The 20884-nt window shown below is 38.8% G+C and overlaps 1 protein-coding gene across 2 annotated transcripts; it reads left to right on the top strand.

Annotated features, from left to right (window-relative positions):
• The first annotated feature begins 76 nt into the window (after positions 1-76).
• On the top strand, positions 77-19940 carry LOC105356173 (uncharacterized). Of its 2 annotated transcripts, none has more exons than XM_011486376.4 (10): positions 77-1859; positions 5396-5557; positions 8151-8348; positions 9888-10046; positions 11298-11375; positions 11473-11626; positions 12704-12748; positions 14104-14571; positions 14669-16167; positions 19036-19940. In XM_011486376.4, exons 1-10 carry the CDS (start codon positions 1656-1658, stop codon positions 19075-19077), a joined length of 3009 nt encoding a protein of 1002 aa, XP_011484678.2. In that variant the 5' UTR covers positions 77-1655; the 3' UTR covers positions 19078-19940. The 2 variants fall into 2 exon arrangements, with proteins under 2 accessions (XP_011484678.2, XP_020566505.1); XM_020710846.3 differs by having other exon boundaries at positions 77-1886.
• The last annotated feature ends 944 nt before the right edge of the window (positions 19941-20884 follow it).

Genomic DNA, 20884 nt, shown 5'->3' with positions numbered 1-20884 from the left:
CAAGCTCCCAGGCCTCTGGTAGAGGACCCGAGCTTAGAGGAGAAACCACCCGCGGAGGGTGAGAGGGGCGTTTTTTGTTTTTTTTTTCTGCGGATTGTTGGCTGTTTATTCGGGAATGTTCAATCTCATGGAAAAACGCAAAGTGTTTGTGTTTAAAGTTATTGACACTGTTTGACAACATGGCATGAAACGGAGCTTAAAGCAAGATTGAAGGACACAAGGTCAATAACTGGCGGAGGCAGAGTGAGACATCTGTTAAAAGTGACTTATGGTCGATGAGTTTAATCACTTTTGGAGTGGATGATGAAGAGATGCTGTACCCAGAGTAGATGTTTAAGGTAAATAAAGAAAACGTCTGTCATGTGTACCTTTAATTTTAAGTTTGAAGAGATTCACTAATCTACCAAACAACCAACAGACTCAAGCACAATGAAAAGCTACTGTTGGAAAAGGCAGAGTACACCCTAAACAAGGTCACCAGGCTGTTGCAGGGCTACACAGACAAACACAACCTCTCACATGCACACCTAGAGGCAATTTAGAGACACAAATGAACCTCTGAAGCACGCTTTTGGACTGTGGGAAGAAGCTGGAGTGCCAGGAGAAAACCCAAGTTTGCACATATCCAAACTCCACACAGAAAGGAACCACCAGAGACTTTCTCGCTGTGAGGCAAGAGCGCTGACAACTGCGCCACAATGAAGTCCATCAGTAGGTTAACTCTTTTCAGGAATACACAGAAAATTTTTAAGATAAATCAAACAAATTTTAACATAGAAATCAGAATCCACTTTAAATTGAGATGCTTCGCTTGTGGCAGTAAAACCCAACATTTGCTGATTGTGTTTTCCTTTCATGTACACTATGCCCTTTGCAATCTGCAAACTGAAGAAGAGTATAGTCTTCTTCTTTTTCATTTCTTTCACAAAAAATGGAGAGACATAAGCTATACAGGGAATTATTGCAAAATGTTGTTGCTTTTAAAAGATTTGTAGGTTGGAGAATAGTGGTCTGGATTAAGTTACATAGTATGTTTTACCTAAATTTTTGTGTAACCAAGCTGTGTTTCAGCAGGTTTTTTGGAACAAATGAAAAAAACATTTACATAAATTAAAATTAAAAACTGCTCTTTTTTTGGCATGTGACTTTTCATAACGCTAATACATCAAATGTGTTACTGTGATGATTATTCTAAAGGAATCTAAAAGGACTAAAGAATTATGTGTACAGTTAAACATCTGTTGTCATATCTAATCTTAGTTTTTATGAATGACTCAGTCACACTCGTATGGGTGTTTGCGTGCAGATGGAGGCATACTGCAGAGGGAAGTGATGGAGATGAAGGGTGGGGGAGGGAATGCAGGAGTGACTGTTAAAGAGTAGAGAAGCCGCCAGGCTGAGGGAGGGGAAAAAATGAGGAAGAGAAAACACATGAAGGCAGGGAACATAACACAAGGAAACCCTGTGAGAGACCTCAATAGATGCTCTCTCTGCCTGACTCATCCCATTGCTTCCTTTTATTCTTGAAGTGGTGCAGTCTGCCTGCAAACATTACTCCATGTACGTGCGCGCGCACACACACACACAAGCCGTGACACGCTGAGAAGGGTGGCTCCGCCTCCTCTGCAGTGTAGCGACAGCCAGGAAGGGCAGCAATGGAGGAGCCAGCAATGCAGCAAGAAAAAATAGAGGCATCTCAGGAACATGCGGATGACGGAGGGAAGGCAGACTGGAAAAATGAGTGCTCTCTTTCCACTTTCCTCAAGCATTCCTGCCTCCTGTGTTGGTCATCTCCAAGGGATGCTGCAGACGTCATGGAAACAGATGAGAGAATCCTCACCAAGAAAGCAGAGATTAGAGTAAGAAGACCGCAGCACCTAGCACTGGTGTGTTGTGTGCATGTGTATGTTTCAAAGAGTGTTGTATATATTTTTTGTCTATGCTCATATGTTTTGTGGTATCATCTTTTAGAGGCTTTCTTTCTTTATTTACTGTTGTCATGTGACCAGGTCGTGCATCATACATGTCAATATTTATGTTCTTAAAATGTATTCAGTTCCATTGCAGCGTGTCCAGCAATAGCATCTGTGATGACAATGTACAACCTGCTGTGAGCTCTGGGACCTTGTTAGCATATATTGAATTGATAAAGGCTTTAAATATGAATGAGCATACGTGTTATAAGCTGTTCATGTATCTAGTAGGTTCTTTTTTTTATCGTTGACTACCTTTAAGCCCAACGAAAAAATGTTTGTAATGGGTCAGTTTTTGTAAAAATTGGTCCTGCCCACCAAAAGGGATAGTCATGGTATTAAAGTGACCTCAGATGTCAGGAATGGAATCATAGGAAAGACTGTGAAGAGCTTTGATCTCAGGAGTCCAAATAATAAGTGTCCTTGATCTTTGATGTTGAGCCTCATTTGTCTGATTCTACAAACTGTTCTTTGAATCATCCTGTGACATTCTATGACAGATATAGATCAGTTTTCGTCTTCGCATGGAATACCGAAGTCCTCCACAGATGAAGATTAGATGGCGATCACTGTGTGAACATCATGTCTAAAGAAAATTTAGACATGATGTCAAAATTTTAGGGGTTTTATAGGGTAAAATCTTTTCAAACACTGATTCCAGACTAATTTAAATTTGATTATTCCTCCACCTCCTCCAACCAATGCTGGCATGAATGGAAAGTCTCTGGTGTTTCATCTGCTTTGATGTAAAGTCCCTTGAGGTGTGCCACATGTGACACTGTAGATCTTGGGTGTCAGCCAATATGAAAACATCCATGTTCATGCTTGCCCTGATGTATTTTAGCATATGTGTGAACATCACTCGCAGAAAAGCACTTTCCAATTTCCAAATTCACAACAGTCGTCTCAATGGGCTTCGTATCGGTATTTGAAAAAGTGGAACATGAACTCAAAAGGATCATGAATACATAGAGTTCAATGGGAAAATACTAAATTGAACTAACAAACTGACTAAGCTGTACTGGCATACCTGCCCTTAGACCCCCTTTCCACTAAGTGTGTAGGAGACTTTCTCATAGAGAGGGATTCAGCTGAAGACTTCAAAAATTCAGGAAAAAAAAATAATGTTTTTGCAGTACACAAAGTATAAAACTATTTTTTTTTCTCATAAATGGAAAAAAACGATGCAGGAGACAATTTCAAGCAGGGAACAGTGGACAGGACCCCAGGCTGCGGATGCTGCGGATGACTGACGAGATTGTAGATAAAGAGGAAGAGGAGGAGGAGGGGTTAGCCCAGCAAAATCTAAAAGACAGCCTCACAATGGTGACATTTTTAGTAGACAAGAAAAAGGACTGGCTATAAAAGATCTTAATGGACTAGAGAGATGAGAGTAATTATGAATCAAAGTAGTTGGACAGAGGGACATCAAATTGAGAACTAAAACCCAACAGATGTGCCTTACTGCAAGTACCACACTTTAAAAGGTTTTTCAATGGCAAAGAAAATGCACAAGACTACCCTTCATTTAAAAGACAAACCCAACTCAGAGATGTAGTGCTGCCAAAGGGAACTAGAGCAGAACAACATGCCCATGTTGATCCTATAGGACATCTAGTGATGCAGAATGCATGGGCTGGAGTGCATCACACTGTCTGTTTATGGGATAACTTGACAGTTGATGAAAGCTCATTCATTCAGAAAAACTGCAGTCAGGGGTTCTTTCCAGTGCTGTTTTCATTAATCAATCAATCAATTAATCACTTTATTTGTTCAGCGCCTTTCATCATACACAATTAGGCCACAAGCTTAGAAACAGAGAGATATAAAAACCAGGTTAAAACAATGAGTAGTCTTAGCTCTAATCCACTCACAACACACAACTTAACACAATCATATTCAAAAGATCCTATATAAAATAACAGGCAACATTGATGATAATAACTCATTGAAGAGGTACTGGTAAACCAGGACATGTTAACTCATACATACATATCAACATACATACAAAATGCATTTAAGTTTAAAAATGACAATATGTTAAATGTTGCAAAAACTCTCAAGTCCACAGGTAAGTTAGTCCAGAGGTGAGGTCCAAGATACTGGAAAGAAGCTTCACCATGAGTCTATGTTCTAATAGCAGGTACCAATAAAAGGGCAGTACATGAGGAGTACCTCATGTGAAAGTACACAAAACAAGAATTGAACAGAATCAGAAAGTCACTTCGGTGAGGGAACTCTGAAAGCTCAGGACTAATGCTTTAAGAACATTAAGCCACTCCCACTGGTCATTTAAATTGATTAACAACAACAAAAAAAAAAAAACAATTGAAACAAAACAATTACAAATAAACAAAACTCTTTATATTGAGTATTCATGATAAATGTGTATGCAATTTAGTGGGCCAATGTAAAGTACTTAACTTTGACTGTAAAATCATGATGAATACATCAGCGTGTCTGCAACAAATGTTGAGTTGTGGAGAAAAGATCAAATGACAAACCCAATCCAGCCCAGAGGATTCCAGTCGGGCTAAATTGTCATCATATGTGTTATATAATAGCCTATATAAGTGATCATTAGAAAACATCAAAGGATTCTAGGTCAAATTTCATATTGATCACACAAAGCATGAATGTGGAAAGGATACGGTAAACGGCAGTAATTGGCGTATACTTGTATAGCGCTTTCCTACCGTCCTAAAAGGCCTAAGGTGTTTTACAGTGCCTTACACAGTCTCATTCACCCACATTCACACACTTTCACACACTAATGGTGGCTTCGCTGCCTAACACTGGCAGCAATGTGGGGTTCACCGTCTGGCCCAAGTACACTTTGACACATGGGTGGACAAGGCAGGAACTGAACCTGCAATCTTTTGCTCAGGGGTCAACCATTCTACCTCTGCACCACAGCCACCCTAAATGTCTTAGGAAGATTAGGAAGAAACTCCAGCAGAACCAGATTCAATGAGGTCACTCATCCGTGACCAGTTGGGCTCCAACGGTGCAGGAAAAAGACAAACACCGTATGAAAAATAGGTCAATTACCAACTGCAGGAGTGCTAGAAAGAGAAGCAGACAAACACTAAACTACTGTTTGAAGAAAAAAAATTACTTAGTTCTTCTTAACTTGTTACTCTATAATTTATTTAATTTGGTGTTGTAGAACTCTTTAAGTTCTTATTTTTCAAATTTTTGTTTATGAACATTTCTATATCATTTTCCTTCAAAATTCATCAAAAGATCATATCTTCATTTTCTTAGACCATGTTGTAAATCACAATCCCACAATCCAGCTAATGCAATCGCCAAATTCAATCATCAAGAAAATGATTTTTCCCATTAATATGCATGTTACTGACTCAGTTATTCCTTCTAATCCTGCTGCGGTTTGTGTGTGTTTGTGCTTTTGCATATAGGAGCTGGAGAATGCAGTGACAGTGGAGAGTCTGGAGCTTCAGGAGCAGCAGTCTGACCGGAAGGAACTGGAGGACACCCTGCTGAAGTTGGACAAACACAAAGACAGTCTGATTCAGCAAATAAAAGAAACCAGACAGCTCTGCTATGAAGAAAGTCAACAGGTGAAACATTGTCCCACCGCATTTGAGTTCTGCATTACTAGTGAATAAAATACCCTGCCTTAATTCATTTTAAGCGCCTGTAGGCGATCTCTGTTCTTGATGGTTTCGTCGGAAATTTTGCTCAGTGGAGTTTGCTGTACTGGAGAAAAAGACGAGACTGAATGTAATTCATGTTTAAAAAAAAAGTAAATCACAATTTAATACTTCAGTTGTGCTGTTTAGTTTCTAACCTCTTCTGGTCACTTCAAGCAATTCATTTCAGTCAAAATTCTTTCTCACTTACCTAAAACCTTGAGTACTTTCGTATTTTCAAATCTGTTACCTTTTTAAGATTCCACTTCCATCTTCCTTGCAGTATTGGTAATAATTAGCACCAGGTAACGTTGATTAATTTCGTGCTTTCATAACTCCCAAATGTCCTCAAGGTCCATGTTCCTTAAAGTGAGAGATTCCAGGTTTAACTTTGGTGTTACACTCTCTGTTCTGTCAAAGAGACAGTTATTTCAAAGCCTCCTTTAACCCTTGTGCTATCCTAGGCACTTTAACGTTGGGAGTTGGGTCATCTAGACCCACTGGACAGTGCTCTGAACCATTTTTCTTCAATGATTTCTGATCTTCACTGGTGTCCATGGATTACATGAAATCTTTCCACCTTTATCCACCTTTGTCATGGTAGAAAGAACACGTCAAAGTAAGGGTGGGGTCATCTAAGAGAACACAAGGGTTAAGATGCTAGACGAGATGTGGAAACATAACCTTTTCTGAAAGTCATGCTGATCTTCCACTCTCATCTGTACCTAAAAGCCGTTTGTCTCCCCTCAGAGAATTTTATCACCAGTCTCTCCGTTTATAAAAGCAACAATTACACTCTCGCAGATGTTTGATAGTGGTCAATTTCATTAACCTGGTTATGATACCCCCCCCTGCAAATGTTGCAGTTGGCTGGTATAGGAAAACCCAGAAGTAGGACGGACTCAGACAAAAGAATATTTAACAACATTATAACAAAAATACCAAATGACACTGAAAGTAATTCATGTAACATAAAAGGTTAGATCAGAATAGACTGGCTGCTTGGTGCCTTCAGATTTCTCTCATCATCCATTCGTCCCACCTATCTTATTCCGCCATCTTCGACCAAGCTATGATGAAAACACACCCAGTTTTGATTCAGTATCTCTCTCTTGACCAAGAACATGAAAGTTGTTGTTCCATTTTGGAGTACATTTCAATTCAATTCAATTCAATTTTATTTGTATAGCCCAAAATCACAACAACAGTTGTCTCGATGGGCTTCGAAGTAAAACATGAAATCAAAAGGATCACGAATACAAAGAGTTCAATAGAAAAATACTAAAATGAACTAACAAACTGACTAAGCTATACTGGCATCCCTGCCCTTAGACCCCCCTTCGCGGTAAGGAAAAACTCCCAAAAAAACCGGATTCCGGAAAAAACTAAGAAACCTCAGGGGTGCCCACATGAAGGAGGGATCCTCCCCCAGGACGGACAGGCGATTTACCAGAACTCTTAGAGAAGAATTAACTTATCTAAATCTACAACTACATATATAAAAGTCCAGCAGACGAGCTTCATCCAGCCGTGGTTGTGGGGACAGTCAAAGGCGCGAGTCGAGCCGGAGACAGGAACCACAGCCAGGTGTAGGAGCAGGAGCAGAGACGAGGTACTCGGTCAGGTACAGAGCAGAGACGAGCCAGAGATGAGCCAGAGGCAGGATCCACAGCCAGGTGTAGGAGCAGGAGCAAAGGCGAGGTAAACGGTCAGGAACTGGAGCACGGATGAGCCAACTGGAGTCTGGAAGCACTCCCACTCCCCAGGAGGGGAGAGGAAAAGAGGGACAATACATGAATCGCACTGCACCAAACAGAGGCATGGAGAACTAAATGATAAATTATGATCAAGAATAGAGGAGAGGAAGGCTAGAAGTAAAAAAGGAAAGAGGACAGAACCCCAGTGTACCATAGTTACCCCAGCTTCAACTTCTAGCAGCCTTTTAAAAGAAATAGTTATTATTAAGTTTAATTTAAACAAACTAACATTAAGTTAAATAATCTCTTAATACTAACTAGTCTGACAATAAGCCTGTCCAAAGAGGAATGTTTTCAGTCTAGCTTTGAATGTAGAAACTGAGTCGGCCTCTCTTACATGAGCTGGGAGTTTATTCCATAAGACAGGGGCTTGGTTTCCATGTTTTCAAGGTCAAGCTCACTTGAGGTGGGAACATGCTGAAGATCTCTTTCAAGTCTGTTGGTGTTGGGAGTGTGGTTAAAAATATCCATAACCTCTTGCTGTCATCCTCTGTGGGGAATTCACTTTTTAAAGTGATGCATGTGCTTATTGCCCTCTGTCGTCCTCTCTTAGGGAGAGAAATGCAACAGATTGTGCAGTTTGTTCTTACGGAGTTTTGTAAATGTGTAGCCTTAGTCCTCGTGCATTTTTCAACAAATCCGTCATTTTGTTTTGGGTTTTTTGTGGTTTGCAAAATAAAGATGGAAACTAAGACCCAACTATTGTGAGTAGTTTTTTATTTTGTATTTATCTGATGAGTAAAGTATTTGTTCTTTCATTCTAGATCCTGTCTTTGCAAGCTGAAGAAGTGCAAAAAGAAAACCAGGTGGAGGAGTACGAAAGAGAACTTGCCAGGGCGAGGTGGAGACTGAAAAGGCTGAGGGAAGAAGTGAAAAAGGCAAAGAAGAAGGTGGAGGAGGCTGGAGAAAGAAACACACCTTTGCAGGACTCAATTCGACAGTCGTATGAGGAAATACTGCAGGTAAAAAAGATCCCCTTCAGTACTTTGTTTCATGCTGTTACACATGTAGGATAGGACTTACTGGACTAAATTTAACCAGAAATATTTTTGAGAAACTAGGTGGAGTTCTTATCAGTTGTCCTTTTGACCACAGCTGCCATAATTGATGTTGGTAAGACTGATAAAATATGTGCTGCTTTATTCTTCACAGATTTTTGGAAGTACTGTCAGACAAAATGGTTACACTAATTGAGTCACTACAAATACAGAAACTTGTATCTTCAAATGGTCAGTCAGATCAAACAGATACTGATTTTTCAAGTGGTACTGTTTTTTTCCAGCTTTTGTCATTCACATTAGTTCAGCCAAATGAGATTGAAGTACATCCCTTTTTCTGATTTGAACTGAAATCTACATCCAATATTTTCATTTGTAAATTCAAAACCAAGATAATATCAGCTGCAGCTCACTTCAGATGGAAATTTTTGTTGGTTGGTTATTTTTCTTTATTGATCAAGTCTAACAAGTCCAAGGTCTGCAATTAATTTTTCCTTAAACCCTTGTACTATCTTAGATGACCCCACCCTCACATTGACGTGTTATTCCTACCATGACAAAGGTGGATAAAGGTGGAAAGATTTCATGTAATCCATGAACACCAGTGAAGATCACAAATCATTGAAGAAAAAAGGTTCAGCGCACTGTCTAGTGGGTCTAAATGACCCAACTCCCAATGGTAAAGTGCCTAGGATGGCACAAGGGTTACTCTCTTCGAAATCGTTTATGCAAGAATTTTGGGGAAAAAGTCCCATCAATGGAGAATAAGAAGCTAATTCCTGTGGTGCATTTCAATTTGTATGAAATGCAGTCAATAATGTCTACAATACCTTAGTAGCGCTGTTAGATGATAAATTTTTTAGTAGGAGTATTTTTTTGGTGTTCATGGTAAATGGCGAATACTGACCGTATGGGACTTTCCTACTTTGCTTGAAAGTGCAAAACACATCCGTCATCCACCTCAGCAGAACATAAGCACTAACTTGAGCACAGGTGCTACCTTACCTTTGCACAAATAGTTTTCGTGACTGAATGAAAGGTTTTTACATGGTTTAGTCTGAATGCATTAGTATGTGTGGGTGAATGTTAGTTGTATTATGTCCTCATTGACATGTCTGTGTGTGAACATTATTGGAGCAAACTGGTATGTTTGAGTAACATTGATGTAACGTTTGAGTGTGTGTAGACAAGCCCCGCCCCTTTTAGACTAACATTTACATCTGACAGCAATGATTATAAATTTCTAGCAACTTGTTGCTACCCACCCCTCTTCTGTAATCATTCTCTTCTTTCCTTAACCCCCCACCCTTTTTTATTTTTCCCACACAGTATAGTAACCCACAGGCAGATGTCAGTTCTTCCTTTGCAAACAGTATGCCAAAATAAATGACTAGTGGTGTCAAAATAACACACACACACAAATAAATAACTAAATAAACCGTGTGTCTTTCTAAACGTCTGCATTTAGTTGCTAATCCTAAACCTTTTTGTTTCTCCCTGTAGGAGGAAAACACTCTGTGTTCCTTGTCAGGAGGCATGGTAACTCCAGAGAGCATGTTGGAGCAGTCAGCTTCCCCTGCAGACACAGCTGATGATGATCCACTTCCCATGAGGCCATGGGGAAGGAGCCAGTCACTGCCTGCATATGCAGACCTTATTATGGTAAAATAAACCCTGCAGAATTTAAAAAGCATTCAAAACGTTCAAAATATGATTCATATTTTCAAACATGTTTTTTTTAAGGCTAAATGAAAACAATGACCTACAGGAATTTGACTAAACATAAACTGCCCAACAAATTTATGAGAGTTGGACTAATAGTCTGAATTTATTTCTTGTTCCCGAATGCTATAATCACCTTTCTGGTACCTGTTTCCTTCAGCCAAGATTACCAATAATAATATGTCACTATTATGTAATAACAAACTATTTTATATTATTGATGAGTGAGTGCTTTTTAGATATCGCATAAAACATGCAGTCATTGATAACCTTATAATGCAGATGTTGTCTGTCCATTCTTTTTTTTCATTATTATTACAGTTTTTTGTGTCATATTTGTTTTGAATCTGAAGGACAATGCTGCTGCTTTTTGTGGAAAAGAAACATTTCAAGAGAAATTCAAATCCAAAACCTAGTTTTCCTTGCAGTAAGATATAAAATGAAATATGGAAAAAAAAACTCTACAAGGATTGAGTTTGTTTTTTTATATTACTTCAAGCCTTACATATTGTGATTATCCATCGTTGTCAATGTTTCAATTTCAACTGAATATCAAACAAACATTTTCTTAATTTTATTATTTTGTTAGCTTTCTGCTGCCTCAGCATAAAAAAGTAAAATAACCTCGACCCATTAGGCCATTACACAGCTGAATGTGCAAATTTTGCTTCTTTTAGTGGCTTAAAGTCCCACTTTGATCATCTATTGATCTATTTTAAAGCTGTTCCGAGTGGCCCTTTAATTATAATTATGCTTTTATTAGCCAAAATAAAAAAACTTGTGTCTTAGGACGTAGTTTCTGCAGAGCAAAATTAGTTCATTTGAAATTTGCCTCCGTGTTGTGGGGAGGACTGTTGGCACAGAGCAACCCCCACGCCCTTTTTCATCCCCTATCTGAGTGTTTGGAGCAGGGAATTTGTGACTCGCCCACAAACTCTGCAGAATGATTTGATAAAAGAAATACTCAGAAATGCAATTTAATGCTTAATTTCCTTTATGTATGTCCTCCATTATGGAAAAAATGCCACAAAACATGTTAAAAACAACAAAAACACAATTTCCATCAGAGTATGTCTTAATAAAAGGAGGAAAGTCACATGTTTACGATGCAGATGCTACTGTCTCCAACAACACATGTTTTTGCCTTTACAGTTGATGAATATCTTTGTATTTGCTGGCTGTTTTTGACAGGCTGCTGATGGATTACCTTTCTGCAACAATCTCGCAAGCACCAGAGAAGAACAGGACAGTGGGACCAGTTCATCAAAGGTATTGTAGTGGACTACAAGTCCTCCTGCTTTGCTTATCTGTTCAGACAAATACTAAAATTAGAAAGGTCACACTTTGATGCTAAATCTGTCAACAGGACAGATCAGACATTGAGGAGGAGACAGATGAAGGGGAGATCCAGATTGAAGGGGACCTAGAACGAAAGGATGAAGACTATGATCTAAACCCAGGAGCGCTAAACCAGCTGGACTTCTTCAAGGACAACCCCTTCACTCACTGCCAGAGCGATCGTAGGTTTTTGACATTACTCACAAGAAAAACAAATTGCAGGAAGCTTTTGTATTTGGTCATGATCTAACCTTTACATACCACGCACCTGTTTCGTTATTGTTAGATTTATACTCCAACAGGTTTTCACATTTAGTGTCAGTCTAGATGAGACAACCAAAATGTTGCAACTCTGCATGTTTTTCAAACAAAGTTATGGTTACAGCGGTTTTTCTTTAATCCCTTCAGTTTTTAAGTTTGTAATTTGTGTTTTACTTTATTTTGTATATTGTTCCTCTCTTTTTATATGCTCTCTATTTTATTGTACTTTATATGAAAAAAAAAATTCTATTTGTTTGTTTTTAAGGGCTTATTTTTTGTACAGTGCCCCTGAAATGAAAATCACATGAAAAAATCAATCGACGCAAAAACATTTCAAAAATCACAACACCTACCTACACTTCATTTTGATATCTGTAAATTACTTTTGCTTTACTTTTTTTTCATGGTTTTTCCATCATGTCCATCAAACGTTATTTAGCATGTGACAATACTGGATATCGTCATCCAATCAGCAATGTACCTATACCTTTTCCAGTTTCTCATTGGGTTATGTTTTTGTTAGCGTTTCAATTGGTTTTCTGGAAAGTATTTATGTTTTCTGAATTGTTGTTTCATTTTTGTTTTTTGCATTTTTGTTTTTGGATTTTTTTATTTATTTAAGTAATGCTATTTGTTTAAAATTTGTTGTGCTTTTTAAATATTCCTGTGATCTTAAAACTGTTTTTGCATAGTGTGATTTGTTTATGAGATTTGTTGCACTTAAGGGCCACTGTACATTTGGGCCTCAAGCCAGTAATAATTCATTCATTCATTCATTGAATTATTCATTCACGTATTTGACTTAAAATATTAAGGATCTTGAAAGAAAAAAAATAGTTGGAGCACCATTAACTAATTGACTCATCATTATATTAAATAGCTGGTCAATACAGAATTATCAAACATGATCCTATTTTCCTCATTGTCGCACTACTTCCATTGAAACATTTCCAAATTGCTGTTTATTTGTTTGTTTGTTTGTTTGTTTTTTGCGTTAGATTATCTCTTCAATGAGGATCTGTTCCCTAAAACCGACTCCTCTGGTAAGTGAATAACATTTTACCATGGATGTGAAGATTAGACAAGATAAGATCCCACAACATTTTAAGCTTTATCTGTTATTGTGAAATCAACAAATGTAAAACTGCTCTTATGGAGCATTTTGTTGCAATCAGGTTTCCACATTTACAGCTTTAAAGACCCACTCCAATGAAAATTGTGTTTTTGGTGTTTTTCATTTTATCACGTTCTTGTGGTTCAAGATGAAGGACATATATAAAGTCAGGTCAGCTTAAATTTGTGTTTCTGAGTTCTATTTATTGAAATTGTTGGGTATCAGGAGCAGACAAAAAATGACGTACAAGACAAGCCTCGAGATCCCTGCTCCGCTTCATTCTGATGCATCTACTTTTTTCCTACATATTCATTTCCTCGTCTAAGCTGATATCTAGTACGAGAGCGCGTGCACAGATGAATGGCGAGAAGTAGAGGCGGGCTTACTCCGTGCCAACATCCCACCCACAACTCACAGGCGAATTTCGAATGACATACTGCTGCTGTGTCCTAGGAAACAACACAGGTTTTTTTTATTTTGATTAAAAACTAGCATAATCATGATCAAAAGGCCACTGGGAAGGCGTTTGCAATAGATCAAAAGATGATCAGAGTGAGTCTAAGTTTATGCCAGAGGTTGGCAACCGGCGGCTGCGGAGCTGCATGCGGCTCTTTCATCCTTGTGCTGCGGCTCTCTGTGGTTTTTTAAAATAACCATCATGATCTAAGATTGTCGTGGTGCCTTTAACACCATCAGGTAGTGCGAGCGGGCAGGAGGAAGAGAGCAGCGTGAACGCGCGGAAGGGGCGTGTCTGAAGCTGTGAACGCCGACCTGAGTCTGTTATGGGATGGAAAGATCTCGTAGGGGACACATGAGCGCCCCCAAAAAAGCAATTTTTTCCCCCCTTGACTAAAACCACCCATTTCCGCTTAAAATCATTAAATTTGCGTTAGGGCCCCCTTACTATCCTGTCACCTTGCTGCTACGATGACCATAAGTTGCACTGTCTGTGTAGAACACGCTGGAGGGGGGGGTTGCATGCGAGGGAAAACAACGAACAGGTAGAGAGGAGGGGGCGGGGCTTAGACTCACCGCTTATGATTCCAGACCCGCAACAAACTAACAGCTGCTTCCTAATAAAAAATAGTTGTCATCCATAGAAATGCCAAATAAACTATCACAATATGTCGGCAAAAACATTTTTTCTAACACACCTTGTGTTGCGGCTCCCTGTGGTTTCATCTCAGTGGGAAACTGATCCAAATGGCTCTTTGAGAGGCACAGGTTGCAGACCCCTGGTTTACAGCAATAAACTAAATTTCTGTTAAATGGTTTGTTCCATAGGTGGATTTGCGTCTGACCCTTTCAAGGGAAGCAACCCGTTTGCTGCAGACATGCTATTTTCCGAGGCAAACGCTTCCTCCACTGATGAGAGGATAGAAGGTGTCTGTGAAGAGGCAGAAACCAGCCTGTCCTGTGCAGAAAACAAAGCTTCAACAGGAACTCAGTGCTTTGAGTCCGAATTTCCAGATGAAGACAGCGACATTGAGATCAGTTACAGCAGAGAGGACCTGGACGCCATTGCGTTGGCGCAAGATTCCCAGGGATTTAAACCCATTCAGAGCTCATCAGAAGAGCTGGCTCCAGAACCAGTGCAGGGCTGGAGGTCCCAGGGCCAGTACTCTGTGGAATCAGACCCTAATGGGTATGAACTGGACCTTTGTCCTGTCTCCCCACCTTCTGACATTGAAGAAATCAGTCTTGGATCTCTAGGAGGTGACACTGCCACTGGAGCAACAGCATTGCAGCAAGGTGGAGTGACTTAAGCTTTGCTTTTACAATTTCTCTCTTTCAGTGTAGTTTATACATGACTGTGTTTAAGAAATTCATTTATTTGTGCTGCTTTTAGGTTGGAGCTCAGACCCTTTTCAGGATGTCCCTGAAAGCAACCCAGATGTTCCATCAGAACCAGATTCGACGGAGGACACAGATCAAAATCCACCCCATAATTTACCCTCAAGTTATGATGCAGAGCATCCTGACACTGTCAAAGATGAACACAACAACACTGCAACAACCCAGAACCTTGCTGCCCTGCCAGAATCAGGTCAAAGTAGCTTTGAGTTGAACTATGAACCAACCAGTCAATCTTCTTACGACCCCTATGGGTTTAAACTCAGTCCAGAGCATTCTAGTTTGACCCTTCTAGACCCAGATGAAGATCAACAGAGTCCAGACTCTGTTGAAAGTGATTTGAATTTCCACCACGAAGCCATGTCTTCTCAGTCACAGTTAAAATTTGATCTCTACAGTTTTGACATCACTGCCTCACTCCCAGTGCATGACTCTGACCCTTATGGTTTCAAACTCAGCCCTGAGGAAGAGAACCAGGAGGTAATAGATCTTTGTGACCATGATAACCTGGAGGTAATTGGACTCAGCAGTCATGAAAATTATGAGAAAACAGAGCATTTTAACAACAGCAACCAAGATGATCTGAAACCTTTTAACTGTGAAAATCAAGAAGTGCTTGAGCATTGCGGAGAATATCTCTTAGACCTGGGAGACTGCAGAAACATTCCAAACCAGGAAGTGCTGGGACCATTAAGACTTGAAAGCAGGGAGCAGCATGCCCATGGAAATCAACAAGTTCTGGATTTTTGTTACGAGAACCAGGAGGTGGTGGAGCCTTGCTCTAATACTGACAACAAGGAACTTCCAGAACCCTGCAACTATGATAACCAAGAGATGCTACTACTTTGTAGCTATGGCAGTGAGGACCTGGTGACCTTCTCCCAGCCTGAAAATCAGGAGGTACCAGATTTAGATAGCCATGAAAACCAAGAAATTCTGGATTTAAGCAGCAAAGAAAACCAGGAAGTATTTGTTTCTGATGTCCATTTCAGCCAGGGATTTCCTGTTCCTAGTTGTGATGAAAATCAAGAACTGATGGATTTACACAGCCATGTCAACCAGGAGGTTCTGGAGTTGTCTAGTAAGGACAATCTACCTGAGGCTAACAACAACCAATACATCGTTAAACTAGAACACAATCTTTGTTCCTCCAGTAACAGCTCAGATAGTGATCTGACATCAGAAGACCTTGAGAGGTTGGAGCTCTTCAGCTCAAGTACCAGTGCTTCAAACACCAGGAACACCGCTACACATGACATGAGCTTCACTGCTATTAGCAATACACCACCCAAACAGGATCCGGACAGGCTCACTTCACAACGCCATCAAACCTTGATGGAAGGTGACTTAGGGTCGGTGTTCAGCGCTGGTGGCTACATCAGCTGTCCTGACGTAGCCGAGGACCTGGAGCCCTTGGAAAGAAGGCAGAGACACCCAGTAGCCGAGTGTGCACAACCAATCAAGCCAGTTAGACCCCCTCGGCCATCGCTCAGGGTAAGATGAAAAATTAAAACCTTTAAAAAAAACAAATTTATGATCTTAAAAAACAGCAACTTTTACATTTTGTATTATGTGAATACAATTTAACACACATCACACTTAAACAAAAAGACAAAAAGTACACGATATGAAGGGGAAGCCAGAAGAGGGGAGCGTGAAGTAAAGACTGTAGGCAGGGACTATAGCTAAGCTAAGCTTATATTGCAGTCAATGGGAAACCATTGTTCCCTTTTAGATCAACACATGCAGGATGAACCTGTCCATGTGGAAATGTAGATACAATTTCTTACTTAATTCTGTCAAAGTGCGTTTACAAGACAGCGAAAAAAATTAACTGGCTGAATCATCTGGCATTTACATTTTTAATGATTGGGAAAAAATAGCATTACTAAATACAGTGCAAATATTCTAATATATTGGATGCTATTAGATCAAATTCTGTTGGATTGTCTTTTAAAAATCAAATAATTAGCATTAACATTTTATTTTTAACCAAACAACGATTAAATAGCAGAAAGGGGACATAGCACTCATAAATAATCAAGTAACTTCATCAATGCGATAATGACAAGTGTTGGCAGTTTTGTCTGAAGGCAAAAGATCACAGAAACACAGTAATTACTTTCTAGTGTTCCAGAATCTTTGTATGCACTGTAAAAAGCCGTTGCTATTTTTAACAGACTCTACATCTCGGAGGCATCTGTTAATCATTAATCACATTGTCATTCAAAGAGCAGTTGCCACATTTTCTGGACTGTGAGGTCAAATTAAAATCCTTATTTTTTTCTTTAATATAATCTTGAGTATCCTATATATGAATTAATTCTGGTTGTGATTACTGATGTTGAAGCAATTTTGAGAGGTACATTGAGCTTTGTCAAAATAGTTTTGTTGGGTGTTATTGGGAAAACGCTAACACAGCATATATATAGCTATATTGTTTTTTGTTTTTTTACGGGTTTCTAATAAGGTTGGGAGTTAGTGTTGTTTCAGTGGTATCAGACTTTTTTTATGTGTTACAAACAGGTTCTCGAGTTACTGTAAGTAAATGTCTGACTGGCGGACGTATCTGTGACTCTTTTGTCTTGCCTTAAGGGCCAATATAATACAAAATCTTCTAAGCTTTTTGGTGTATTAGAATGTTGATTCCTAACAAATAAACATCTCCAAGGCAATATTTTGCTGTATTCACGTATTTCTGAGTATTTCTCTAAAAACCTACTCTCTGAGCACTGGCCCCTCCCAAGCCATGAAAACGAGTGGGTCCTCAAATTGTTACATTACAAAGTGAAGAACAGCCCCTTCCAGGAAGAGTCTGTGCTGCAAGCCCCGCCCCCAGCCCAACACACACACACACTTTCTCCACGTAGCTAGCAGTGATCAGCAAAACGCTTTCCTTTTACATGCACATTATGCACATCTATCTTTGCAAAAGTTCGTATGTTGAGAGAAAACCGGTGCCTCAGAGATTGATAGTCTAACTTCCGAGTATGAAAATTAGCTGCGAAAATAACTAATACTTTATTTTAAAAAACGCTCTTTAATGTGCCAAATTGAATATGTTATCATATTCATATATATATATATATATATATATATATATATATATATATATATATATATATATATATATATATATATATATATATATATATATATATATAGTTTACTCTAAAAAGCTTAAGAATAGAATGTTACAGTCCTTTTAATGAGCCTTATAGTTAGTTATGTATAACATAAGTTTAAAAAGATAGACTAGGCCCTAGGTGGGCGTATCAATAAGAGTATTGATATGTCTATGAAGACTCTCATTCATCCAGGTTGGTTCCATTGTAGTAGGTTTAGGGAATGTCATCTGGACTTGGTTTTAAAGTTAGAAGACGTTTCACCTCTTATTCAGATGGACCCACCTGGGTCGTTAATAGCTGAAAGGGATGACCAGTTTGGGGAGGGAGTCAGTTGACAATACCATCCAGTTTCAGGTCTGACTCCTCCCCTATGAGCGCATATATACCAGCTCTTCGACCAGCTAATTCAGAATTGACAAAGCCTCTTGGATAAGAGGTGAAACGTCTTCTAACTTTAAAACCAAGTCCAGATGACATCCCCTAAACCTACTACAAAACAGTGTTGATAGTATTGATACCAAAAGTGAAGTATCAATACTAGCGGAGTGGGATTGATGCTTTCAATGGAAGCACAGCGTCTATCTGTCTGCAGTGTTGCTAGATTGGGAAAAAAACAGCCCAATTTGAGTAAATACCCTCCCAAATTGTGCGGATGAATGTTGATGAAAGTTCAGTTTAGATTGATGTGATTAGTCAATTAACATTTTTATTTGCCAAATGTCTCTATTAGTTATTATGTGTTTCTGAAATTATTCTATGATACAGCATTTTTTTTGAAAGGTATCAGTATCTGTATTGATATCCGGGATAATAGCCCTGTAATTCTTTGGTATCAGATCGATACCCAGTATCGCCCACCCTTAATATAGACCATTCCTTAACATTGTGCTTTATAATCCGGTGTGCCCTGTAATCCGGAAAATACAGTAGTCTAATTAGTTTGGAATATTTTCATAGAACATTCTTTAAAATTTCTTGCTTTTTCTGCCATTTATTGTTTTAACAGTATTAACAACTAATAATTATGACAAGTGTAGCAACCAACAAAGTGAGCTGATTTTTTGCATAAAGGTGTAACACAGCTAAGTTTTAACATTTGTCATGTTATACATTTTCTGTTGTTATTAATGTAATTGAAAAGCCCACCTTTTTATGTTAAGTTTGAAAAAACTTTTTGTGAAACTTTCTTGACCAAAACTTATGTTTTTGTGTCTTTCTATTTCCTGTGCTTTAGGCCAAAGGAGAGGCTCCGTCGAAGGGCATCGACCTGAAGTGAGTTTTCTCAAGTCAATATCCAAGGATGCGGCTGCAGCTCTGCTGATACAGCAAAGGCAAAACACAAGAAAACAAAGGAATATGATGTAAAGTAGGACACGGACTGATAAACGGACATATGTAAATAGAACAAGGGAAAGCTGATGGAAAAAACTCTTATTTTTATTTATAATGTTAAATCTGTTGATTTTTGTCATATGCAAAACAAGGGAAGCGTCCATGTTGGGACCAGCCAAGTACTGAACTTTTAGGTGATAGTAAATGCAACCTGATTTGTCTCTGGCTTTGTGCCTAGATTCGTATCATGAAAATAAAAAGGTACAAACTAGTGTTTTTGCAGATATTTCACTACACATGTTGTTTTAATCCACAAAGCAATTTTTTAATATTTCTCATTTGAAGATTTTTGGGGATAGGGGTTTGGTCAACATAAAACAAAAACGTTCCTTTTTTGATTAGCTAACAGTGTGTGAAAAATGTCAGTGGACCTGAAACAAATGTATCGTAGATTAGCTCTGTGTGCTGTACTATACTGTTGTGATTCTAAATTAATCCAACGCACTGTTTAAGACTCAACTCCATTCATTTTTTTAGTAGGAGGTCCTTTCCCTAACTACACTCTTTTTCTGTTACATTATAGGAGATTACAGTACTCAGGATTTTAGGGATGAGCCGCAGTGTGGAACATCTCTAGTTTGTCTGTTTCGTTTGTCCATGTCCTCTGTCATGTCAAGTTTCATCTCTATAATTAGCTTAAGAAGTAAAGCCTATGAGTCTGAAAACAAAATTGATTCAAAATGACATTCGTTCTTGCTCAGTCCATAACACAGATTTTGTTCCGCTCATGACTAAAAAGAAGAAAAATGTAAATACATATGTAATTTATGTTAATTTATACATTTATTTTTATTTATATTGCAGTTGATGTTCATGTTAAAACAAGAATATTGGTGAAAGTAGTTAAACAGCTTGAACCTTTGGCAATTAAGGACTCAGATTTGGTAGTGACATATGGATTGCTTCCTTTTTTAATTCACATAAATGCAGACTGTTTGAAAATTCATCTTGGAGAAAAAATTACTAATTGCAGTTTGTGCCCGACTGGGCACCAAGTTTTTTATATCAGAATAGTGAAAGAAAAAGCCTGGAGCAAGATTCGCGATATTTGTGCCACTTCAACATTTCGCACCAACCCTTTTCCAACCCTAGAAGGCAGACATGCGCTAGTATCAGGTAGGGACAGTCCAGTGTGTCCATGCCCATTCAAGAACGCGCTAAAAGCTTCTGACGATAGGTATCAAGTGTGAGACTTTAAACTTTGGTGCATCAATATTTGGATGAACACAGAGCTGTAAGTTGGTGCAGTTGGTTTCCTGGGGCCTCATTTATAAACGTTGCGTACGCACAAAAGAAGGCGTACGCCACTCTCTACGCAATAGTTGAGATTTATAAAAAGCATACTTGACGGGAAAATGTGCGGTCCTTCACGCAAGCTCTGACCCAGGCGTACGCACAAAAACGGGTGAAATGAGAAACGGCGACACCGTCGGCAGATGGAAGAAACACGTGAAAGTGAAAATGACGATCCTGCCTCTCAGAAATAACATGAAGACTTCACAAAGCAAGTCTTACAATTAACAGCCTACACGAACACCCGTTGGACCGATCAGCAGTGAAACAAACAAAAAAAAAATCAAACGAAAATTACAACAGAAATTCAAATGAACAAATATTTGCAAAAAGAAAAGTGAAATATGTTCTGCAATATTGGCATGTTGTGCAATTCATCCTCATAAATAATATATTTA

Source organism: Oryzias latipes, chromosome 17 (genome assembly GCF_053564925.1).
Source record: "Oryzias latipes strain Hd-rR chromosome 17, Olatipes_Hd-rR_3.1".
Lineage (NCBI taxonomy): Eukaryota > Metazoa > Chordata > Actinopteri > Beloniformes > Adrianichthyidae > Oryzias > Oryzias latipes.
The sequence above is the reverse complement of the archived record's forward strand: the minus strand, read 5'-3'. Positions and strand labels throughout refer to the sequence as shown.